At 34.1% G+C, this 25546-nt stretch overlaps 1 protein-coding gene across 3 annotated transcripts; it reads right to left on the reverse strand.

Moving 5' to 3' along the window:
* Positions 1-4924: 4924 nt before the first annotated feature.
* On the reverse strand, positions 4925-20988 carry LOC131036186 (la-related protein 1A). 3 transcript variants are annotated; one of them, XM_057968022.2, is made up of 15 exons: positions 20634-20988; positions 19852-20495; positions 18067-18643; positions 17734-17887; positions 17506-17596; positions 12576-12647; positions 11758-12458; positions 11444-11516; positions 7998-8102; positions 7512-7858; positions 7191-7358; positions 6966-7029; positions 6069-6214; positions 5865-5969; positions 4925-5759 (listed from the first exon to the last, which is right to left on the reverse strand). In XM_057968022.2, exons 2-15 carry the CDS (start codon positions 20467-20469, stop codon positions 5558-5560), a joined length of 3423 nt encoding a protein of 1140 aa, XP_057824005.2. In that variant the 5' UTR covers positions 20470-20495; positions 20634-20988; the 3' UTR covers positions 4925-5557. The 3 variants fall into 3 exon arrangements, with proteins under 3 accessions (XP_057824005.2, XP_057824012.2, XP_057823997.2); XM_057968029.2 differs by having other exon boundaries at positions 19852-20498; positions 20634-20987; XM_057968014.2 differs by having other exon boundaries at positions 19852-20987.
* Between the last annotated feature and the right edge of the window lie 4558 nt (positions 20989-25546).

The following is a 25546-nucleotide window of genomic DNA, read 5'->3' on the forward strand; positions in this document are numbered from 1 at the left end:
AAATGGTCTTCTATGGAATACAAGAGCTAAAGATGAGGAAAAGGATGCCAAGTTTGAGGCCTTGTGGCTTGGATCTTATGTAATTCATTGTTATCTATATGTGTTCAAATTCTTGTGTAAACCTTGATGTGTGATGTAATTTGTAGATCATGTCCACTTGCTTAACTTATGTTATAGGGTTTGAAGTTTGGTTTTAGGGTAGCCTTGTGTGCATGTGCTCATGTTGTGAAGGTGTGTTGCGTTTTCTTTGATAAGTTCTTCTCAAATGTATGTCTTGTATATCTCTCAATGTTGGTTAAGTGGTCATATATAGGCCCTATTACTTTTCATGTTATTTCTTGTGAATGCAAATGTATATATTTTTTTGCTCTTTACAACGTATCTTGTTTTTTATCTTTATAATGTTCCTGTGTATCAATCTATACATATTATTATCTCTGAGCCAAGCTTAACAGCCTATGTATGAACACTCAAGCCTTAACTCTTATGCCTTATAATACATTTTTAAATGATAACACACATAGCATTACTTAGTGCATATGGTTAATTATCTACCACCTTGCCTTATTGCCCCTTAAAATCAACACATGCGCATTAACTTAGAAGCAAATTATCAAACCAATTGCTTTTAGATTCTCTATTGGCCCAATCTCAACTACATCTTTCTATCTATATGTGGTCCTTACACATGGTCCTATCTCTCTTTCTTACTACTTCCCTCTACCCATGCCAAGTATCACTATCCTCTACCCATGTCAAGTATCACTATCCCATTGGTACCACACAACCATAATGCAACGAAAAGTCCCCTTAGGTGTGCATCTCCCATTCCCTGTTGTGTGCTAGCCATGGGATTTCCCTTCCCTTTGTGTGTGATGTTCGATCATTTCTAACATGATTGATGTTGACTGATCTAACTCAAATATATGGTAGTTCTTGGACCAACCAGTATGTACAACATGTTTGAGGTAGTTACATCATTGATAGGCTTGACATTTTTCTTGTGATGTTTTATTACATGACATAGTTTACATGGCACTCAAAACGCAATGGGCCTTCACGCCTTGTGGCCTTTTTTTTTCGATGGACCCAACAATCTCAACGAAAGTTGTCTTGACTATTGGCTGACTGTTGGTTAATATGTGGCCTCACCTAAGTGGTGGTTTATAGCAACACATTTTTAGCATGTAAGTTCTTGTCATGGATCATGCACAGCACCCCCATTGGATCTTGACCCCACCAATGCTTTCTGTGTGATTTTTCTAAAGGTGCACTATGGTTAATCTCCTCTTGTCTGTCAGCTTAACTTACATGCATGGATGGCTTCTCTATGCATGATAGTTTATCGTTGGTGTTATGTCTCTTCTCTGGTGGGCATTTGTCCTACTTGGTTCCTTTTTCACTATTCAATGCATTCTCTCAATGCTGTTCCTAATTTTGTGGCATCGTACAAGCCATTAATCTTAAGGTTATATTCCAACAAATTATTGACCATGAATTCGAGTGCCAATTTCAAGATTGTTAACTTCAATGCCTGCACGAAGTATGTTTTATGGCCTATGCATTATTGTTTAGAATTTTTTCCGTTTGCTCGACGAGTGGGATCAAAAGATTTTGGCAGATAGTTTGTGTCTATGACAAAGCATTTAGAGCTTGAGGTGTTATGAATTCATGTACTTAGGTTGGGTAACGAAAGCTTCTGCCACTACAATCAAATATTGTGCCTGGGCTTCCTTGTCCTAAATGAAGGATTGCTTTGAGGCTAAGGGGATGCGTGCAAATGATTCTGGATGTAACAAAGAATGTTTTGTAAATTTTCCTATAGGGTATCTATTTTTCAATTTGCATTTGTTGAATAGTGTGTTATGAATGATTCGTTGACCATCCAAAGCTTGTAAAACCCCTATGAAGCTTTTATAGCGAATATTTTCAGTCTATTATAAGGGATATATTGGTTGGTTCTTGGATTTTTAAAATATGTTCTCTTGATGCCATAATATGTTCTATTATAAGGGGTATATTGGTTGGTTCTTGGATTTTTAAAATATGTTCTCTTGATGCTATAATATGTTCTTATTTTGTGTTGCATATTCATAGAGCCTAGCTTATTCATGTGAGAACAAATTTTAGTTATTCTTAATATCATCTTTATGCGAAACTCTTGGATTGCAGATACTCTTTCCTTGGATTTAAGATTTAATTTTGTAACACATTTAAAATTAAGGCACCAATATATAGGATATCTGTAATGGATTTGGTTTATCCATGATAAACAATAGAAGATACCAATGTATGTTCATATCGATATGTTGTTTTTTATATGTCATTATATATATGTTACCGTTTCTAGCATCATCCTAAATGAGATGCATTATTGTCCATTTGGCATCTATGCAAAAATTTGAAATTAGAGATTTATACTTTGGACTTGATAAGGATGCATCCTAAGTTTCTTGCATGGTTATCTTCGAGGCCTTGAGTCTTAATTTTCATCTCTATTGTTGTCTAGATTTGGAAACCTCGGGGAGTTCTGGCCTTGGTTATATGGAGGAGTTACCTATCATTGTGACTTGGTCCGTTGTTGTCTCTATCCAATCAACTATATGTTATGATAATCATAAATTGGCGTCCCTTGTGACTTGGATATAATTGATCTTCAAAAATTTGAGAGCTCACAACTTTCTTTGAGAGCCAGCAAAATGGAGATGAATTTCATACCACTTTGTACGCTTCTTTCATTTTGTTATCTATTCCTATGTTTGAAATGGTTCACATTGTTCCCTCAATCTTTTCTGGAGCATATGTGACAACTAGCAGATATGGTCATGGCAGCAGAAATTCAAACGTCTCATATTGTAAATATAAATATTTTTTGTTATGTTGATACAAGATGTTATATTATCTGCAACGCCCAAATTTACAATGTTCAAGAATGTGATAGACGCTAACATTTAAATGTCAACAATTCCAACGTTTAAATATTAGAAGTGTACATGACCCCCCTCTTCCCTTTCCGTGCTATAACATGTGAAATCTTTTTGAATGGTACAAACCTGCAGGTCTAAAGACGAAAGTTGAAAATAATAACAGTACCCAGTCATTGTGGCACCTAAACAAACTATAATGTACGTAAAGCTTTGTAAAATGATTGCTATTATAGCATGCGAAACTATTCCAAGCTTTAGAATCTTAATCCCTTCTAACAAAATCTACTCAACACAACAAGTATCAAATAAAAGCAAACAAATGCTGCTAGTTTTGTATTTCCCAAATGCATTTATCTAAACAAATGTCTCTGAGATATATTTATAGTATTGTAAATATATAATTATAAATTTATTTTTATAAATATTAGTTATTCCTATCTCCTCACTAAGAAATCCTTCAATTAGCCTCCCAAGAGCCGCAACAAAGACATCTAAAACACTAAATTATGGTTACTATAGGTTCATCAAATTCTCTCAACAAAATTTTATCCAACAGTAACTATCAGCTCTTCCATAATATGTAAATACTAATTTTTAATTATTAAATGATTTGATACTTAAATGGCCGTTGTGCACTTATGCAATTACAATCAGATCCCCGTGTGGCCACTGTATCCATTTAAATGCATCCAAGGCATAAATGCTGTAAAGTATGAATCACTTATAGCTACCACAAAGAGTTTGACAAACTAGAACATTAATCATTAAACAACCTACAACTTTAAAAAATGTAGACTATACTCACATTGGTATCTAGGACGTAAGTTTTGTATAATGTCTGCAAAACCCTCGGTATACAAATACATCAAACTAGTTACGATTAAGGTACCATTCATTAACTGCAATTAATAACGTACAATTCCTACTCTCAATTCTACTGACCATTGCAGATAATTGTTCAATCTCGTAAACAAGTAAAAAGCTTTTACAAGTTACCATTAGAAGCTCTAAAGATAACTGTAACATGCAAAAACCAGGATAATAATAAATCCGCTCCAAGAAATTACTCACATTTTAAAACCTGAATATCAAAAGAACCAACTTCAAAACTTGGATACCAAAGACCACATGACAAAAGAGCAAATGAATAGAGTTCAACCATAGCTTAAATGGAATTTAGCCCCTATAAATTGCAATCCACATTTATCACATATTTTTAGTTTTGAATAATTTTACTTCAAACTTAATAAGCTAATGCCCATATACTAGAATCCAGAAATGGTCATTTGATGCTTAAAAATTCTTACAAGCAACAAAAGAATCTAATCATAAGATGAGACAACAATGTACTACCAAGAATGCTGTAACTTCACTGTGCCAAATGTAGCAACATTCTCTAGTGACAAATACTTATCACATCCAGAGAGCAGAAAAGCGCTTGGTCAAATATGTAACTAGAACAAACAGAATTTTAGGGCAAAAAAAAAGGTGGCACCTACTGTGCTGAGGGGGAATACACAATGACTTCATGTGAACTGCATCTATGGCGACCATTGGCCCTGGGGGATAAGGAAACAATAATGCATGTTGGCAAAAAAGTGACCCAGACCACACATTATGAAAGCATCCTAGGACAGCAATTGAAAAAAAAAATCAAGGGAATTCATTATAAGGAAGTCTTATATTCCTTGACAAAATCCTCATCCCCCGTGAAACCATAAGATAAAATTTAGACTCTTTATAGACTCTACACTGAGCCGTCTACAGACACAAGATGTTCTTCCACTGCACACCAGCACAATACAGATTAACCAATCTGTTTCTATAAATGGCATTGTATAAATACAGAATAATTGTAGTATAATACTATTCTATTTATTGTTTAAAAAGAATATGTTGGTAATGTGTAATTAGAATTTGAGACTAATCAACAAAAATAAGTAGCAATTTAAGGGGTAAAAAATTGTGTATATAATGATTCCGTTTAGAATTGTAACTCATTTAAACATATGGTGATGGCAATTATTAATGAAAGTTAACAAACATATTATTTTCCATATGTACAAGATGGAACAAATGTATCCCTCCCGACTGCAGCCAAAAATAACTGCCAGAATACAATATGTCAAATCCTTCCTGCAAAAATATGTGATTGCTGCAGCAACGAGCAACAAATTGCAACACTTGTATGAAAATCTTGCAGCAACCTTAACAAGCTATAATCGCATCAGAAAGAAAATCCAATAAATTGCCATGACAATAGGGAATGTAATAGCTTCAGAGACCAGTTGGAGTAGATCCCAACTCACATAAACATTCTGTGGCACAACAGCCAATGTTGAGGGACTAACCAGTAACAAATTATTACCTCTGGTAGTAAGTACTAGGAATCCTTCAATAGCACCGAACCCAATGCAACTTCTCTCGATAAAGTACTAACCCTGGGAAAGCCTTCCAAAAAAATCAGGGCCATGCAAAAACATTAAATATAGGATTATGATGTGAAGCCTGCATAAACCTGTGTCTGCTCTTCAAGTAACAACTCTAAAATTGAGAAGTGAATTGAAAATCAGTCAGACCACCCCATTACATAGAGATATATGGGTGTGGATAAACATGAAGGTTCAACTTCACTCAGCAGATGCAGATATTGATATTCCTAGATTCATATCCTCCCCTGACAGTGAATCATTGTATGCTTTCTCTTTGACACTTTCTTTTGGTAACTTTGCACGGAAGTCATCCAATGTTCGAAACTCCTCTGTGAGCAACCTTTCAAGTTCAGGATGCTTCTTCAGAGACTTAGAGCACTTCCCATAATGATGAAATGCCCTGCAGCCATAATTCATGATTATAAGTGTTTGATAACTTTTTCCAATGTATCATATTTCCTGTGCACAAAGTAAACACAGAAAATTAAACATGAAGAAAATGTACCAGTATTTCTCAAGGCCATAAAGATTGCCCTTTTTGTAAAATTCAAGTGTAAGCTGCTCAAAATCTTCATACAGATTTTTCTTAAAATGGTTCTCCAATCCATAGCTGCAAGCTCCAAAGGGGACCATATTCTTAAATTCTGATAATCCTCGAGGAAGATAAAAGCATATTTAAATAACATATGAATACACCACAAACCATCACCTGTAAAACCTGAAAAGGCACTCCACACCATAATTATACTTCGCCGCTGCATCCTCCAGTGCTAATCTTCTGAACTCATCATACATAGAACGATTGAAATTTGTTCTGAGGAAATAAGACCAAAAACGATAGAGAGTATTCATTTCCTGCAAAAAAAAACAGGAGGAAGCTACCATCACACCAAATTTGGAATTTCAAGCACTTCACAAGTGGCACTTGCAGCATCAAATTTAGGCACAAAACCAAGTCAGTAATCTGCAACCAATAGAAAATGCCTACATAGAATGAACATGCATCCCATATTATGAGATCTTCAAAAAACTAAGTTAAACAAATCACTGCATATATTAAGTAAATAGCTATTTAAATAGTGCAAAAGTTTTCAAAAAGCAGAAATGAAAATAAATAGCTAATTTAAATAGTTTTGCTTACTATTTTATTCAGTTAAAGCTACTTTTATTTAGTATTTGTTTTCCTACTTTACTGCTAATGCCCTGTATTTTTCAATAATGCAGTAAATAAACTGTATTTGTAACTTTCGGTTGTAGTTTTCAAAAAGTTACTGTTAATTAGTAAAAAGTTTATTTGTGTGAAGAACTTCTGTGAACAAATTCATGCCATTGCACTCTTACTCTCACTGTAGATTTCACTTCTTGACATAATTATTTTTTGGTCAGTTAAGCAGCTCATAGGCTAATCCCAAACAATCCAAATGATGTAGTGTGCTGAAACACATTGACAATCTTTAACTAGCATTTCATTCTTAAACAGAGTACAGATGAATTAGAGATTCTAGAGCTAAGTTAACTGCCACTTGTAAGCCAAACTGTAAGTCCATGAGAATCGATAGTCAGTGTCTGTCCCCTAGATTGTGATACTGTACAAAGAAATCCTTACCTCTCTGCAACCAACACCAACTCTCTTGCGCTCTGCTAAGCAACGATTGTAAAATTTCAAATATCTAAAATCCAAAACAATCAGGTATGAGGGGAAGCATAGAAAAAATAGTGAATTACTAAATAGTTTACAAACATGCCTTTATTTGCCAAACTTATTAAAATAAGAAATACAAAATGCAGAATTCATTCATAACTGTACACCATGACTAAACATGCAACTCACTTCTGTTGTTTGAAGCCATTATCTTCCAATAGCTCATGACTTGGATGCTGGAAATCAGGAAATGATTTTGGCATGGAACCAACAGGTGGACTACAACTACCAGCAAAATTGCTACTTCCAACAAATGATCCATGAGGAGAAGACGCAAGTTTTGAAGATGTTATTGTTCTGCCATTCAAAAGAAAAAATAAGTAAGCAATTTAATGTTTCTATAAGGGAAATCTCAAGACAACAATTTATTTATATTTTTAATCTCAATTTGCATAGGAAAGAAAGGTCTGTCTGATAAGAAAAACAATAACACAAGATAGTCGAACCAACCCGTCCGGAGGAGTTGAACTGAAGAAAAAACCAACAGAATTACTAGGTGGACTTTCTGATATAGAAGGATGTCGATTGCGAGGTCCAATGCTTTGAATTCGAGTGTTGCTAGGAAACAAACGTTGTTTCTGTGAAGATTGTATTCGACCTCCACTACTTTTGTTTGATCTCCTCCTAGAATTGGAATTCAAAGGTCCCTCTGAACTGTTAATTCCAACACCATTAACACTTGACTTAGAGTTTGCACCACCACCACTTCCACTCGACCCAGCATCATTTCTATTATGCCTAATTTCCCAGCCTTGCTGACTCTTCTGACCATTCTCTGACCGCCCTTTGTGTAGTTCCTACAAATTGATAAGATGGCACCAAGAATTCCACAACGCTAAGAATGGATGATATCTTAAAGAAAAAATCTCTAAATTATACATGGCCAATTACCTATTTTACCTCTTGGATGGGCACAGATACAAAATAAATTCCTACCTGTTCATAAAAATAAAGACCATCATTTATAGCTGTTGCAACTTCATTTGAGATGGCAGCTTGCTCTCTTTCATCTCTCCTGTCACCCCTGTTTATCTTTCGATTCTGCAAAAACAACACATTTGACAATCCTACATCAATATGTGCATAATTATATACCATACAAACTTCATCTATTCATATATCCATACACACAAATTTCTAAATTTATATGAGAAATGAATCCACGGTAATTTAATAAACAATGGTCACTAACAGAAATCCCAAAATGCTCTAGCAAAGGTAAGATCTTTCTGTTAAGAAAACTTACAATTATCTATTAGAGTTACCCATTTGACACAAAACTAAGAAACAAAGGAAAGAAGGAAAAAAACTAAAACTAGTGAAGTGATACAGGGTAAGAATGATACTCGTGCAGCCAGACAAACAGAGGCAAACAGATACTACTATCTCATTTGCAAGCATTTTAATTAATTTTATGCAATAAACTGTCAAAAGAGAATTTACTTCATCTTGATTGGATAGATAAGGTATGTCAATACTTTATCTAAAAGGTGGCATAACAGTAAATCCCCCTGTGAAAAGTAGCAGAGGAATGTTTATCCTTTTGCTTTGCATATATTGCAACCACAGAGAAAATAACTTGAGAAGGACATCAATATAGACAAATGCACAGCACTGTTGCTTTTGCTGGGGTAAACACATAACTCATTACAAGACAATCAAGTACCTTCTCTATCCAAAATAATATGATTTAAACTGAAAATGCAAGCCTTAAACATCAATTCTGAATTCCTTGTGCTTGCACTACAAAAAACATATGTAAAATTCTAAAAATAGAGAACACAACAGCTTCACAAAAACAGCACAGCAGCTTCACAGACACATTAATACTAAGAGAAACACAAAATTTGAACACAGCAGCTTCAAAACACATAAACCCTAACAGTAACACAGTAAAACACCAGCAAATACAACAACAAAATACAGAGGACCAAAGCTAATACAAACTCACAGGGAATCTTGACAGAATACCTCACATCAAATATTCATGAAAAACAATTGAAGTCAAATTTTTTAAAATGCAAATGAAAAGAACTATTGGATGTCAATGTCTTATATTTTTATTATAAGTCAAAAGCCTCACAATTTAACCTAAAATTAATTTTGCCAAATATCAAATTTTTACAATACAATTGAATGAACTCTGTGACATGGATATTGGGCATTTTGTCTTTTGCCTTTGCCTTGTCATTTTATCATCTGCGCCATGTTTTAAAAAACCAAAAAAATACTGACCTGACTCACAAGTACTAGAAAGTCAACCAGACTTGTCAAGAACTGGTGGGTCAACCTTGCCACTGAGTTTTTTAAAGAGCACTAGCCTGAAATGCAAGTCCAAGTCAAAAACTTGGCAACCAACAAAATAGTAGAGTCCACCCCAAAAAAAGAATCAAAAACTTATCAACTGTATTTGACAGGTATGTTAACATTTTCCCATTTTTTTTGTGCCTTCAATCTATATTTCTAGTGCTCAGGTTTTAATTATTGGCATTTTATTTCTGATTTTGAGTTAGTTTGTAGTAGCTGCTAGGATTTTTTTTCTGATTTTTTGTTCTGCTAGGGTTTCATTCCATTTTTTCAAAAATGAAAATTACATGCACATGTAGGAGAGGTGGCAGGAAGCCTACGGTCCCTACTTGGAAACATGAAACGGTAAGTCAAAGAGCCAGTGATGATAATTTGTAATTATTGTGAGTTGCATATGAGAGGGAGGCATAAATAACCTCAAATATCACCTTGCACAGATCAGTTGCTGAAATGTTGTGGTATGTAATGTATAGTCTAGAGAGCTTGTGCAAGAGGTGAAAGATCTACTTGAAATTATCACAATCAAAATTAGAGGGTAATTTTCCTTTTATAGAGAAATAACATAGCCTTTGCACCACCTAAGTGTACAACCATTCATTTTGAGTTATGAAATATATATCTTTTGTTCACCACAGAATCCATACATGGCAAAGAAAGCTTCCAGCAGCCCCAGTCAGATGTCAAATGCTCTTTAATCAAAATGAACATTGTAAGGCTGTACACCAAATATTGCCTTAACATTAATATATGTCAAGTATTGCTTTAACCTTAAATAGGCAAACAAGAACTGCAAAGGTGTTAGTTTTGGTAACCTCAATCACAACAAACATGAAGGTAACCTCAATCAATTGTACAATATAATGTACCACTCAGTTATGGCTCTCCTTTTGACTTCAACTGCAGGTTTATCCGCTTTGGTTGACCAGGAATCTTCCTTTTTTGTTCCGCATTACAGCGTGCTCAGTGAACATCTATGAGTTCAGACTGAACATTCTCGCCAGTAAAATCAGTTTACCATCTAGAATGTTGCCCCCACAGTGTAAAAGCTAGGAAAAAGTGTAGTCAACTTCCAATATGTTATTGATATAGTGAAGGCTTGCCGTTATAAATCTCTGAAGAACTCAAACTTCCCTTTGGAGTATTAATAAAAAAGAAAATTAGCAGACTTTGATATTTACAAGGGCAAGATTTAGAGCAATCCCAAAAGGGGACATTACACTGATACAAATGCCCTTCTCAGGCAAAATATTGACATAGAAATACTTAGGATAAAGTGTTAATGCGGAGCAACAAACTCAAGGAGGAGTCCACCTGTTGCATGTTTTATTAAAGTGAAATTTCTGAGCAGATTATGATGCTAAGGGGGGAGATGGAATAATTTTAGCGAGCAAGACTGTTCAGAATTGAATCTAGCTCGCTGAGTTATGTCTTTTGAATTTTTCTCTGCTTATTGGCATCAGATTTTGCTTCTCTGTTAATTGGCTTACAAGATTGGTCACACATTGGTAGGTTTTCTAGTTCATGAATACACCTTATGGCTCTGATACCTGGGTTTCAAATTTCTGCTTAATTATAGATAAGGATAATTATGGACAATTTCGGAGTTTAGTCTGGTGGGATGTATTGAATGCCTGATGAGCACTTCAAAATTTTACATTCCATTTTACTCTATTAAAATATTTCTCCACCAGCTGTGGAATAGCCATAAAGACTGCAAGAGCAACAAGCTTGTGTTGGTTCGAATACATTTATTGGTTCATGCATATGACATCCAGCTTTGATGCCTGCCTACTAAAATTTTATTTTAAGAAAAATTATAATAGGGTAATGCTGGAATAATGGAATTAAAACAATTCATCTGGATTGTTGGCAAAGAAGATATATAGCAATCCTGATGAGCACTTTGAATTCTGAGCTTTCATGTCATAATGTTTCCTAGGTTGAGGCCATGGAATAGCATAAACAAGGGGAAAAATTAAGTTAATATATGTAAATCTATTGAGCATGTCCTTTCAGTGTAAATGTTCCCATTAAGCATTATTATACAATAGAAAGGGCAAGGAGCAAGACCATGCCTGTGTCACAATAATCAGTCGCTGTACATCCTGATCATTTACATCTGGGTCATCTTCTTCGTCTTCTGTTCGACTGAAAATCCAAAAATATCGATGACATAAAAGTTAGGGCAGGCCAAAGTATAGAGTAAACTATTCAGAACATGTGAAACCAAACAGATATGTTAGCTTAGAACCATTGCACTAGAATGCTGCTTTGATTTGGAACAATTCTAAACAAAGATTAGCTGAGAGGCATTTGCATGCATATTAGTGTAGTCTCATACATTTCGATAATGATAAATCTATTCAAACAATTGTAGTTGAACCACCACCTTTTCAAGGATTGTAGTTGATCTTTTTTTGTCGTCTGATCATTTTCTAACTCTTCATCCAGAAGAAATGTATCTTCCTCATTCCTGGAGATTGAAGCTTGAGCTGCAAAAGCTTTTGAAAGCCCACCACCTCTTAACCGTGGAACTGATTTCACATTGGAAGATAAAGATGTGTTGCTACCATCAGCATCACACCTATCTAAAAAACCAGTCTGTGAACTACTTTCTTTTTCATTTCCAAGGTTGGATTCTGACGTTGTGCTACTAATTATCCTAAATATATTAGAATTATCATGTATGTCCCTATCAGATGAAATGCTCTCACCAATCCCATTGTCTATAGTTCTGCTATCAGAACTTGCATCTAAGCTAGATTCCCTGTGGACAATACTCCCCCCCTCACTCATATCCTTCCGTGGTCCTCCACAACTAGTTAACAATTGCCCATTACAACCATCTAACGAGCTCCTTGTTGAGGTATTCATATCATCATTTTTTAATGACAGTACACTACTAGATTTTTTACTACTTGAAGAATCTATAGATACGTCACTTCTGTTTCTGTGATCAAATTCTGTACTTTTTACATTATTTGCAACTTTATCATCATTACTGCTTTGTTGAGGCTGGGCATTTGGCACAGAATTGTGATGAGATGGAAGCCACTTTAACCAGTCCGTTCTCTTCCTTAGCTTATCACCCTGGCAAAAAGAGCACCAGATATTAAACATAAGCATGCATACAAGTCAGAATCTACAAATTTATATTATAATACTTATTATTTATACAAGTATTTATCAATATTAAGTACTTCAAACCTGCACTTCAACAATATTTGAGCTCCGTAGTACATCAAGAATAAAATTGATATTAGTTGTCATGCTGTGAACCTGCAAAACAGACCGAATTAGCAATCCCTTTTTAGCCATGATCTTCCTAAACAATAACATGTAAATCACCATTGCATTAGAAGACTCAAGATTCTAACAGACAATTAAAGTATGTCACAACTTACATGTTTAAACTTAAAGACTACAGATTTTAGTAGCATTTAAATAAATATATTTAATAAACTTCAATAATGTTCCAGGGAGATATGATGACAGATGAAATATAATGATGGCAGGAACAATTAAAGGTATAGAAAACATTTTACTATTACAAGAATAAGAATGATTACATAACATTAATTAAATAGATTTACTATTACAAATTTGATTGCTAATTAAATAGTATGTGACTATAGATTACTATAAATTAAATAGAGATGAATATCAACAAAGTAGGTGTAATTGTCAACAAATCAGCATAAGTGCAAAAAATAACTTTTTTAACCAAAGATTGCAAACCAAGCAAAAGCATGCCAGTTTCAAATCAAGAATCAAATCATGTTACAAACTAAAATAAAAGAAATTCTTCCTCATCCTGATGATGTATCACTGAGTATGATCCAAAACGTTCATGAAAAATAATTTACATAGTTTATTCCAAACGTGTACCAAGAAAAAAAACTTGTAAAATGAATGCTATTAGTAGAAACTTTTCTGGTGCTTTCATTTATAAGGAATTAAAATTCATATACCACATCTTCAATGGTTTCAATGTATGTTTGATAAAAAAACTTTCCATACCAGTTTAATGGCTATCACTATATCAGATTTGGTTTAAGTATAGGTTATCATACAGAAAACAGAATTTGTCATGCTTCCAATTACTCATGCTTATCTGAGTACATTATTTGTTCGGTGGCTAAATTTCGTAGAGTGACAAGTCGAGGTGCTAGGCCTTGAACTGATCTATAAATTAACACAAAAGGGCAATGGAACCATCGTTCCAACACATTGGCCATAATGTACATTGATCACTCTATGCATATGATATGCACCAGGGATATGCAGGCAATAGTCCTTCCCATAATTTATAAACATAACTGAGTTGACACTGACAGACCAGACACAACTCTGCAGGAATAATAAAGTACAACAGGTTTCACATGTAACTATAGTTAACTCAAATTTAGAAAGTAGTTTTACAAGAACTGTATCCCCTTATATCTTAGGTTTTCCTTTATGCTTTGTCATCATTGATATAGCTACATATAAATAAGTACAAGTATTTCATTCATTTACCCAGCCGCACCCAGGTGGGGTCTGCAGGTTATCGCGCGGCCCGGAGGATTAGTCTCACCTCACAAGAGTCACGGGAACACCTCTGAGATACCAAAAAAAAAAGTATTTCATTTTTCAAAATATTTATAAAATGTTCTATGTTTATACATTATAATAATCTTGACTCTTGACAAGCTTCTACAACTGCCATATAAGACAAGCTTTAAGCATGAGTGAAAGGTTACGCATGATGGTTCAAAACTTCAAATGCTTGCTAAGGTGTAAAAATGGATGTTTGAACAAACTTACGCTAGAGATGCAATGTTGTTTTGCAGGATAGATTGAGCATAGAAGAAACCAATCAAATTGCCTGTTTTGCCTTGCATAACTGAATAAATTAATAATTGTTCATCGTCACTTCAGACCAGATTTTAACATACCCAAACATATTATCGCATTTGCAAAACAGGTTCATTAATGTCCCATGAACTTCACGAGGTTCAATAAAGACAATTCCTCAGTTTTATTATACCATATGTAGGCTAAGCATTTTCGAATTATAAGTACTTTTCAGATGTTAATAGTTCAATTCCTACCACAATAAAAATTAACAGTATGTTGACATCTGGTGCTCTTGCAACTGTCCTACCCCCAGATTCACTTCCTGAATCATTGGATCCCGTCTAAACAAGCAATAATGCATATTTTCTTTGGCTGTTGTAGCATGACACTACATGATCAAATATCAAAATGGGTTAATAGAACAACATTTTACCAATCATTCTGTGGTAACATGCATGTTTGTAACCTTCTACAATATTAAGGATGTGGTTCATTTATTGACCATAATATTATTATCATCAATGACATTATCATTAGAACTTTCAAGCATACAATTGCTTTCAACATTTAAAATGCTTACACCTCAAAGCATGAATAACAATAATGTTTCCTCTTGCCAATGATTAGAACACAAAGGTCTTCTGCTGAACAAAATAAAAGTCAGGTAGACGTTGTTTCTAAGAAATCTTCCACTAAATTTGTTTATTGACATGCTGTAAAATGTGATCCGATGACTAAGAATTTCCTATGACACTTGAAGACTTTGGTGCAGAATATGCTTATAGGTATTTTTCATTAGTATAAAGATAGAGAACCAGCCACATGAGTTGTATTTTAAATAATTTCAAGATGCTACCAATTTCCACCACAATAGGAACCTAGGAACAATGTATTGTCTGAAAACATAATATGTATCTATTTCATAATCATGATATTGTAGCTACTGATACCTCAGTAATTCATCTGTTCATCCCCTTTGCGAGCCTGAGTCTTTTCCCTTCATTTACTTCAAAATCCTTCTGCAGGTTATTCATAGTCTTGCTCACCTTTTCATTGTTTCCAAATCTTTTAGGGTTTGTAGAACTATTGTTTCTTCCTTCTTTTCCCTCTACTATAAAAATACAGACTGATTCTTAAACCGTGATTCTAGTTTTTAGATACTTTTCAGAACCTAATATTCAAATTAGCCTAGCGCAGTTCTATTGGAGCAGCCTGTACCATCAAGTCTCATTAATATTCTTCAGCAACTTGCTGACAATAACAACTTTAATTTTAAGAATTTAAGAATTTGATTCAATTCCCATTTCAATGCTATCTAGGTGCCTTATAGACTAGAAGCCGTCAGTTTCTCTTTTGTTGCTAGAGCTTTTAGAGTTTAAATGGCTGATAAACCTCCAACTTAGCCTTTCTAAAGCATGGTCTCTCCTACTAGAAATGTCATTGAATCATCCTATTGATGGTTCTTAACGTCTTACTACCAATGAGGCCAATTACACTTGATTTAAAGTTGTATTAAAAAAATTTACAACCTTCAAAATCTACAATTTAATGATGAAACTCTAATTGTAAACCCCCTCAAAATTACAGCTTTTAAGGCTGAAAATAAGCATTAAATTTTATGAACTGTGACTCAGCCTTCCTTGTACAAAATAAATAGAAAAGCATTAAATGAAATCTAAGACACTGGCTTTGAGCAGTATTTTTACTGACACAGTACCCAATGTTGCTTAAGGAATAATGCTCTAGATACAACATCAGTAAGACAAAATATACATAGTCAAAAGAGATAAATTTCTTCTATGTATTGGAATACAAATTTATGCTAACAGTGAATGATCCTAAGATGATAGTGTACTCAAGACTCTATTAAAATCAATAATGTGAATTTAAAAATATTAACCATGATATAACCTAGCTAATGGACTAGGTACAATGCTAAAAACTAGGTCAAATTAAATAACAGAATTGTTGGTCCATCTGTTAAATGAGTTGTACCTTTCTTACAAAATGACAACCAGGTAACAAATGTGATTCGCTTTGCTTATGCATTGATCATGATAATGAACACAAGTATACTAGGTCACATGCAATGAGAGATTTGTTGGTCCATTTTTTGAATGAGTTACACCTTTCTTAGAAAATGAGAACTAGGTAAAAAAACATGATTGCATTTTGCTTTTGTGTTCACCATAATGATGAACATAAGAATAAAACCTGTTCTCAAAAAAAAAGTAGAGTAATAAGCAAAACCAATGCTGGATATTTTTGAATCTTTTGACTGCATTTCATTTATGGTAAGACAGATATAAGATTAAGTATATGAATATATGATACTGCTTCATTCCAATGGATTGTCAAGTAGATGACTGTTGTAAGCAAAACCAATGCCGAATATGTTTGAATGTTTGACTGCATTTCATTTATGGTAAGAGAGATATAAGATTAAATATATGATTCTGCTTCACTCCAATGGATTGTCAAGTAGATGACTGTTGAGTTAATGGATGACGGTATGATCTATACACATTTTTCTTGCAGAAGTACAACTCATATTTGAGAAAATAATTATACTGATTAAATTAGAATTTTATGGAAGGATAACTTCAGCTTGCATACCTGCCTTCTGGAATACTATTACTACATTATCTCAATCAGTTTAAACTTAAAGGGCAGGCATACAAACCACATGCCATGTTAGTATAAAGACTTGCTCTTTGTAGGCAGCCTGCCCTCTGTTAGCACTGCAATATTTCCTGAGTACAACTCGTCAACTAGGATGCCTGATGCCTGCTATCAAAAGCTTCAAATTTTTTTCATAATTAATAGAACAATGGCTCAATATATGGGAAGCTGGCATATCTAAATCTAACCGTGCATGAGTCCTGTCATGAAACCAATCCATTTCAATATACAGTGAGTTGTCAAAACAAGGCACAGTTGCCTTCAGACCTTTCATTCACAAGCATAATCCGCATTTCTGGACTTGACAATTTGTCCATTGGTAGAACATATGGTGCACAAATCATATTCAAAATACTCATGAATTAAGACATATTGAATGTAAAGGAAACACATTTACTTAACTTAAATTTCCTTTTGTAGATCTATTTATGCACATACTCCCAGGATGATATCAAGTTTAAGCAAAGCATAATTGTTTTTGCCATAATAGTTTATATAGTTCCAAGATGAAAATAAGAAAAAAGCAAGAGATTCTAGCTGATTAACAAAACTATAATATCCAACAGTGTAAAACAATTGATAGAGCAAAGTAAAATATTATCCCCAAAGCCCTTACCCGATTGAAGTTTGCAATAATTGAGATCGGCACCCATCCTTGTGCATCCATTTGTGAGCGCAAATAAACATCTTTACATAAATTCTCAACACTGTAACAAAACAATGATCATTACAATTCAAAACTATAGTACAGAAGTTCCTTGAAAATACACAAAATAATAATTAAGCAAAGAACATTAAAATCACTCCTATAGATGTATCAATAACATAAGTTCAAATTAACCACCTGAAGTAGTAATCAATTTGTTTGATCACACGTAAAGCTAATGGGTCCGGCATAATAACACTAGGAGGAGGATGAGGAGGATGTGCAAAATAAGGTGCAGCTCTCATAGGCTCCGGAGGTGCAGCTGGGACATAGTACATCGGTGCAGCTGGACCTAGATTGATGATAAATTATAAGTTGCAAACTAGAATAAGTAAGAGATATTAAGTAATTATCACTATAAGAAACAAATTATTCTCTTTGAATTCAATGTAAATCATGTCTTAAAAAATTAACAGCTAAATAAAATTAAATGGATAAATAAATTGCAACAATTATTAACAACTGTTTTACCATGAAATCCTGGAGTGTTTATGTAACCTGGAGGGGCTGGACCAATAAAAGGAGACGGTGGTGGTGCCGGCCTTGGAAAATTTCTTGGTCCAACTCTAGATTGCATGCTAATATTATCTCTCGCATTATATGCTCGCTGAGAATGCCAGTGGTTATTGAATCTCCCTCCTGGCTCCCGCATATTGTTGCGTCTACTACCAAAATTGTTAGGAAATGGATTAACATCACCTCGTGGAAAAGAACCATCAACTCTCTGCTGCTGAAAATTTCTAGCATGATCTGTATTTCCAGGACCCGGCATTATCCCTTTAAATCCAGATTCCATGCCACCAGGACCCTTGAAAGGAGGATCAGGATAACCTTCTGGAATTAGATGATTTGGTCCACCAGGCAAGATGTAATCATGAACTGGTAGAGGAGGAGGTACACCTGCAACTGGATAGAATGATGGTGTAGAAACTGCTTGAGGCATGCCATTAGCTGTAGCAGCACGTCTGCCACCTGATTTCTGTCGATTTAAAGATGATGATGGATTTTGAATGGTGTTTCCACCTCCACTATTTAGTGTTGTGGACACCTGTATAAAACAACAAGAACCTTAAATTTCTTGAAATTTTGGATGTTATAAGAACCAGCAATCCAGCAGATAAATATATAGGTAAACAACTAAGAACACTGATAGATATTTCAAAATTATGATGTTAGTTGGCAAATCAAATACAGCATTGTCAAATTGTTTCAAAAATAAGGATAGCAAGCATGATGTGATCTCTTATGGACAGCTACATTTCTTGCATTGCAGTTTGCTTCCCAATACAATGAATCAAATACAATGAAGTAGGAAGGTTAATAATTGATACAAGTTTCTACATCAATAATTTAGAAATACATAATATTCTGATAGCTGTAAGTCACATTACCAAGATTATCATAAATAATATAGTAATTGCATCTCTACAAAGCTGCCTGTTTTAAATCATAATTCTACCCAAACTATACGTCCAAAATTATATAGATGCATTCATAAATATAAGAAATGGATCTGCAAACTCCATACTGTGCAATTTTGTGCATGCATTGCATGCATAGACAAGCACTCTAGAAGAGATGTAATGGTTCGGAAATAATAAAATAAAAAATTTAATATCAACGTTTAAAATTATTAATGTTTTACAACAATTATTGGAAAATGCATTCCAACCTAATGGACGTGATTCACATTAAAGAAACAAAACAAGATCATAATGCACAATATCATTTTCCCTGACTCCAATTCGTAGCATAGTGTTTCTAGAAGAGAGATGCAATGAATCTAAAACATGCAGTAGAGAAATTTCAAATTATAAATTGAAGGGAGTATTTTGCACCTAGCATGGCAGTCTTTTCAGAACAAACAGCCTATAATTTTACTCAATATTGCACAATAAAGAAACTGCAGGTCAATACAGATGCAATTACAGATATCTAAAAGGTATAAATCTTTGTAGACGAGATGCAAAAATCTGCCCAAACAAAATTATAAATAGGAACGATAATAGCTATAAATTTTGTAGTGCATGAAATGTTCCAAATAAATTGTTGATACATGTATATTCCAATCCAATAGCCTTGATTCTCATTAAAGATTGTACGATACAATACTAAAACAGAGGTGCATTCAATATAAAGCAAATGCAGTGGGGTTGCAAAACAATTAAATGGAGTACCTGGTATCATCTTTTACGAATTACATCATAGTCCGATATTAATAATTAAACAAAAATGGAATTATCAAAAACTGTGTACCTGTGTCACAGTTGTGCTCTCAGCAGTCTGCACATGCTTTGGAGGATCCACTGATTTTGAACCATTACGGGCCTCTGCAAGGGCTGGCCAGGCCTCAGCTCCCATAACTGTCGCTGTATTTCCAGCCTGGGTAGCCATTGCACTTGATCCATCGGAGGGCTTCTTCCATGCAGGCTTCGCCGCAGGTTTCCCACTCGCCTCCTGTCCACCACTATCACTCTGTTGCTGCTGCTCATTATCAGGCTTGCTGGAAGAGCTCAGTTCCTCGCCTTGTTTGATCTCAACTCTCTCCTTCTCATTCAACTCATGATTGTGAGCTCTGGGGTGGGGTTTGGAAACATCAGCCCCACCCCCACCACGGACAACCTGTGACCAGGCGCTCTTGTTACCGCCTTTCGAGCCCTTCCCAGAGCTCTTGCCGCCCTTGCTATTGTTACTAGTATTGTTATTGTGGCTATTGTTATTATTATTGCCGCCACCGCCGCCGCCACCGCTGCTGCTGCTGCTGCTGATATTGATATTGATATTGCTGTGATTGTTGCTTTCGGCAGCGAGAGGGTAATCCACGGTCGCCACAACCGGCACAGAGGAGCCGCCAGACTCCATGGCCATGGCCATGATCCGCAGCGCAGGGATATCAACCCCTTCTTATTCCAATTAATAAGATTATTCCCTCTCAGTAATCCCTACTATTATCACTACTACTATTACTACTACAAAAACCTTGAAAACTCGATCCAAGAAAAACGCATCATCTGCAAATTACAGTAGCAAAAATGTACCTCATTGGCAGCCTCGCAGACAATCGCTTCCTCCTCCTTCGTGCTCCTCCTCTTCCCCTCCCCCGCCAATTATTTCCTCTTCACAATCCCTTCGCCAAGGCCAGTTACCCCGGGGCTCGAACTCGCGATCTGGGGAATTCAAGGGGTTTTAACTTTCATTTATCAGGGTTTGGACTGAGGGAGGGTTTGAGGGTTTCAGAGCAGAGCAATAAATAGACAAGATATAAAACAATGCCAGTTGAGCAATAGCAGTACGCTGCACAGCGCTTCCCACAGCTCCCGCACTCAAAATCAACCCAAAACAACAAAGAGGCCCTTTCTTCTCTCCCGATTGATAGATATGAAAAACCAAAAAACAATAAATACATAAACAAATACAAATCTAATTATATTTATTTACATATCCATCCAATGCATGCGTTCCTCCTATTTATATATACACTATATATATTAATTTCGTTAAGTCACGACGGTCCCACTTCAATTTTTAGTTGTATTTTGTTTCAAAAGGATTTTTAGATTTGAGGTATCCATACATACATTACATGGTTTTAGCTTTGCTTTTATTTTTTGTTTGTTTAACTTTAGTTGACGCTTTGAATCTTTGTGGACGACGACTCCAGGGTTTTATGATGATTTCTAAGGATGCCTAATTAGGGTTGGGAACTTAAGTCTAGGTAATGTTTTTTTATTTTATTTTTATTTTTTTTTGGGGGGTGTATTGTTCAAATTCCATGCATGAAAAAAGAAAAGCGACGATTAAGGAATTTTTTTTTTTTTTAACTTTTCCAAAGTTTGTTGCCTTTTTCTCATGCAATTTGTGTGGGTCAAGCATGCTTTTTTTTTAATTGTGTGGGTCATGTGGGGGAATGTATTAATAGCTTTGCCAACTTTGGGAATGTGGTGGTTTATAATCAGTCTTTTTTGTTTGGTAATATTAATGTTGAATTATAAAAGAAAATAGGTAGTTATTAAAGTTGGTAGAAAACAAAAATATTGATTAGGATGATGAAAAAGAGAATTTGAGCGAGTTATTTTAATTATTAAGTAAATTTGATTATGATATTAGTGGTATATATAATTTTTTTATTTAGAATGTTTTGATTAATTTGAAGTTTGTCTAAAAAATTGTGTTGAAAGTGTTTTTACAAGTATGAAATTTTTATTTTTTTTTTTTTAAAGTATAAATTTATCATTTAGCTACAAGGTATTATATATTCTAAAAAAATTGTTAACTCATAAAAGAGATTACATGATAAAAATTCCAAAAGAATAAACATTCATTATTTTTCATTTTAATATTAAATTTTTAAAGTTGCTTGAGTGTTATGTGGATCCCCTTGCTTGTAGTTATTCTCACTATAAGGATACAAAGTCACTAATTTATTGATGTAGTGAATGATTAAACGATTAGGTATAATCAAATCTAAATAAAGAGGAGTTGAGATGTACACATATAAATGAAAAACAAATCAAGGATACAATGTACCTAACTAGTTCAAATGTGATTATTGACTTTTTCTTTAGATTAGTTGATATGTGGTGGTTGATGCCACATAACTCAAATTCAATACTAAAGAGATGCTTAGATATTATAAGGTCACTAATACAAACAAACAAAAAAACTATATAGGATGAATCTATGGTTATGGTAAAGTAAAGTCCTAGCATATTGTCCTCCTATAAAAAAAAACTTTTTTTTTCACTTGTCCTCTAGAAATTGTTGAGTTATATTTACACGTGTGTCTAAAACTTAGCAATGTTGAAAAGAACCTTTAAGAGCTTGTTATATAGAGAGGGGGAAATTCTTTTAGCTTCATTAATAGTTTCCAAGCCTCTATACTGATGTAAAAGTTTAAATAAACATTGAGCAAAGATGAAATATGCCTAGATAACAATTATACAAAAACATGCAAATTATAAGTAAATAAGAGATATAATATGAATAGTTCCTTAATACTAGTTAAATGACTATGTTGGTGTAAAAGTTCGTATGTGTGCCAAATAATGCATGGCAAAGCCAAAGAGTCCAATAAAATATTGTGAAACCAATCAAATCAACTCCAATACACAAACACGAAAGAAAAAATAAAATATCTCAATAGATGCATTTTATTCTCATGGGTGAATTCAATAAAACTTAGCTCAAAGGCCTATTACTTAACAAGAGAGTGAATATCAAAAATCCAAATGTAGACGTATAAAAATAACCATATTCCTAAATGAATATTTTATGTTCATTTCCCTATTTAATTAAATCCAATTTAATTAAATTATCCACATTCTTCTATTTTATTAAATAAATTATTCAATTTATTTAAATAAAATTCACTATACCATTTAATGAATAAATCATTTTATTCAATTAAATCCCCCTACCCACTTTTAATTAAATTCAAATTTAATTAAAAAGTTATCCTAAATTGAATAAATCAAATTTATTTAATTACAACCAAATTGAATGAAAATGAATCATCTTTCAATTAAATCCTATTATCCCCCATCCACTTGCAAAAACTCAAACCCCTTCCTAATCCCTTCTAGAATCTTCTAATCGATTCTAATTAACCTAACCCCCCTCTAAACTTTGTCACATCCCTAAACAAAGGGAGGTCACTTCTCAAATGGCCCAAAGTCTTGGATAACCATTGAAGGTTTTCAACCTTCAACCACCAAAACCCTTAAAGTCTTTGAAAACCATTGAAGGCTTCCAACCTTCAACCACTTAATCCCCAAAGTCTCCAATAACCATTAATGGTTATTTCAAACCCTCCCACATGGTTAAAACATTTGTTTTGACTCAACCTCTATCCAACCCAAGGGTCTCATCGGGCCATTAATGTTTTGACCATGATTATCTCTTAATCATTTGCACAAAGGTTTATTTTTGGATTAGATCCTAATTCATTTGGTAAACCTAACTTAGACTTGACCCTTAGCCTTTAGATAACCATGAGGTCTCCTCAGGCCTTTAATGCCTCCAACCTCTTCTTTCAACCCAATACTGTGTTGACATTTGTCACCATTTCATTGGTACAAATTGTGCACATGGATCCCCAACTTTCAAACCTGGCCCTTGATTAAACCTTTCAATCCTAGCCATCCATTGCCCTGTTTTTGCTATAAATAGAGCTCTCATTCCTCCATTCTTAACAATCATCTTTCAAATTTGAAGCATCACACTTATGCTCAAATTCTTTCAAGCTTTCATTTCATATATGCTCATTTAGCCTCTCTTTTAGATCATAAATTAGACTAATATGCATGCTTAGATTAATTTCTTTATCATTTTAGTTCAATCATAGACTAAATATAGTATGCTAGGATAGTATTCATACTAACCCTGTCATCTTATCATTTAGTTTATTGCATTTCTAGCATCATACCTAGCTTATAACACATCTCATACTAAAATCAGTTAAAAATCTCTCTCGTTCTCATATTTGCCATCCCTAAACCATTTTGCTCAGTAATCTGAGAGCAAAACGTTGGTTTGAGGGACATTGTGAGATAGAGAACCATGGGACCCTCCTTGGGAAGCTGAGTAACACATCGTTACTCCATAGCTTGCATCAAGAAGTCCTGTGTGTGTGTGTGGATTGGTATTTTTGGTAATTTTCACGTCTTAAATTTTATTCGCCCACTTTTCCCACATACACCAAATATTAAAACTCATAATATGTCAAAAGATAAAATGTATTGTTTAATACTAAGCAATGATCCAAATATAAGTTTGAGGATGTTTTATTATACTAACGAGAGGTTTTGCAAATCTATTATAATATCTAAGAGTTTAGAGATGATCTTATCAAATAGGTCCACCATTAAAATGATAATGTTTTCACTTAATGTTGATTAATAGGGGTGTAGATTCTAGAAAACATGTTAGAGGTCATTAGCAAGGTCAACCAAAATCCAAGGCTTGAGGTATGAAGTTACATTTCAATTCGAATTGGTGCAAGAAATGTTGTCATGTTCTAGAGAGAAATTGTGCATGAGGAGGTAGATGACAACAAATTCAAGTGGGAAACCAACAAAACAATGTCATAGATAGCTCAAGGAGGCAAAATGAGATACGATCAAAATATCGAGTAGTTTAAGGGACATACTTAGAATCTAGATAAAGATAAATTCATAGAAATTGTGAGAGATGGAGAGAGAGAGGGAGAGGGAAACATCACACAAAACAAATATGCAAGTAGAATACTTTAGGAAAACTGTAAGGACTCATATGATATGGGTGAACACATCAAACTAATTTGTCTATAATTATTATGTTATACATCCTCTTATCAATATGAAGACATGAATGAATACACATTTTAGTCAAATAAGAAGAGGAAGTTCCAATAGTTCATCCTAAATCATTGACCTTTGAGGTGCCCACTAGTTAGAGATTCTTTGTAAATGGCATTCAATTTTATGGTTGAATAAGTCCACGTGTATATGTAATAACCCTTGCTATTATCTTAAATTAAATTTGAATAATTATTTAATGCCTGCTTCAGATTTGCAAATATGAACAACTGAAATTTTGGGTATAGCAAAAAGTTCACCAAACTCAATGGATTTGAAATTTAATGCAATTTCAAAGTAGATTGTCTATTAATAGTATTGAGATGATTTTGACACCATATTTATTACTAAATACATCAAATGAACCATTAACATTTGTTACATATTACATCAAATAGAACCCCAAATCTAGAGCTCAAATACACAAGGAAACAACTAAAACTTAAATAAACTCTGTAAACTCCAAATAATTGTTCTTAACAATAATATATATATGAAATAACACTTCCAACAATAGCTTAAGGATAAAAGAAATATGCTACTAGCAACAAAAATACAAACTAAAACTAAACTACAAAAAACACAACCTCTAGATGATATTGCTCTTGGAGACCCTC

This window comes from Cryptomeria japonica, chromosome 10, assembly GCF_030272615.1.
Source record: "Cryptomeria japonica chromosome 10, Sugi_1.0, whole genome shotgun sequence".
NCBI lineage: Eukaryota > Viridiplantae > Streptophyta > Pinopsida > Cupressales > Cupressaceae > Cryptomeria > Cryptomeria japonica.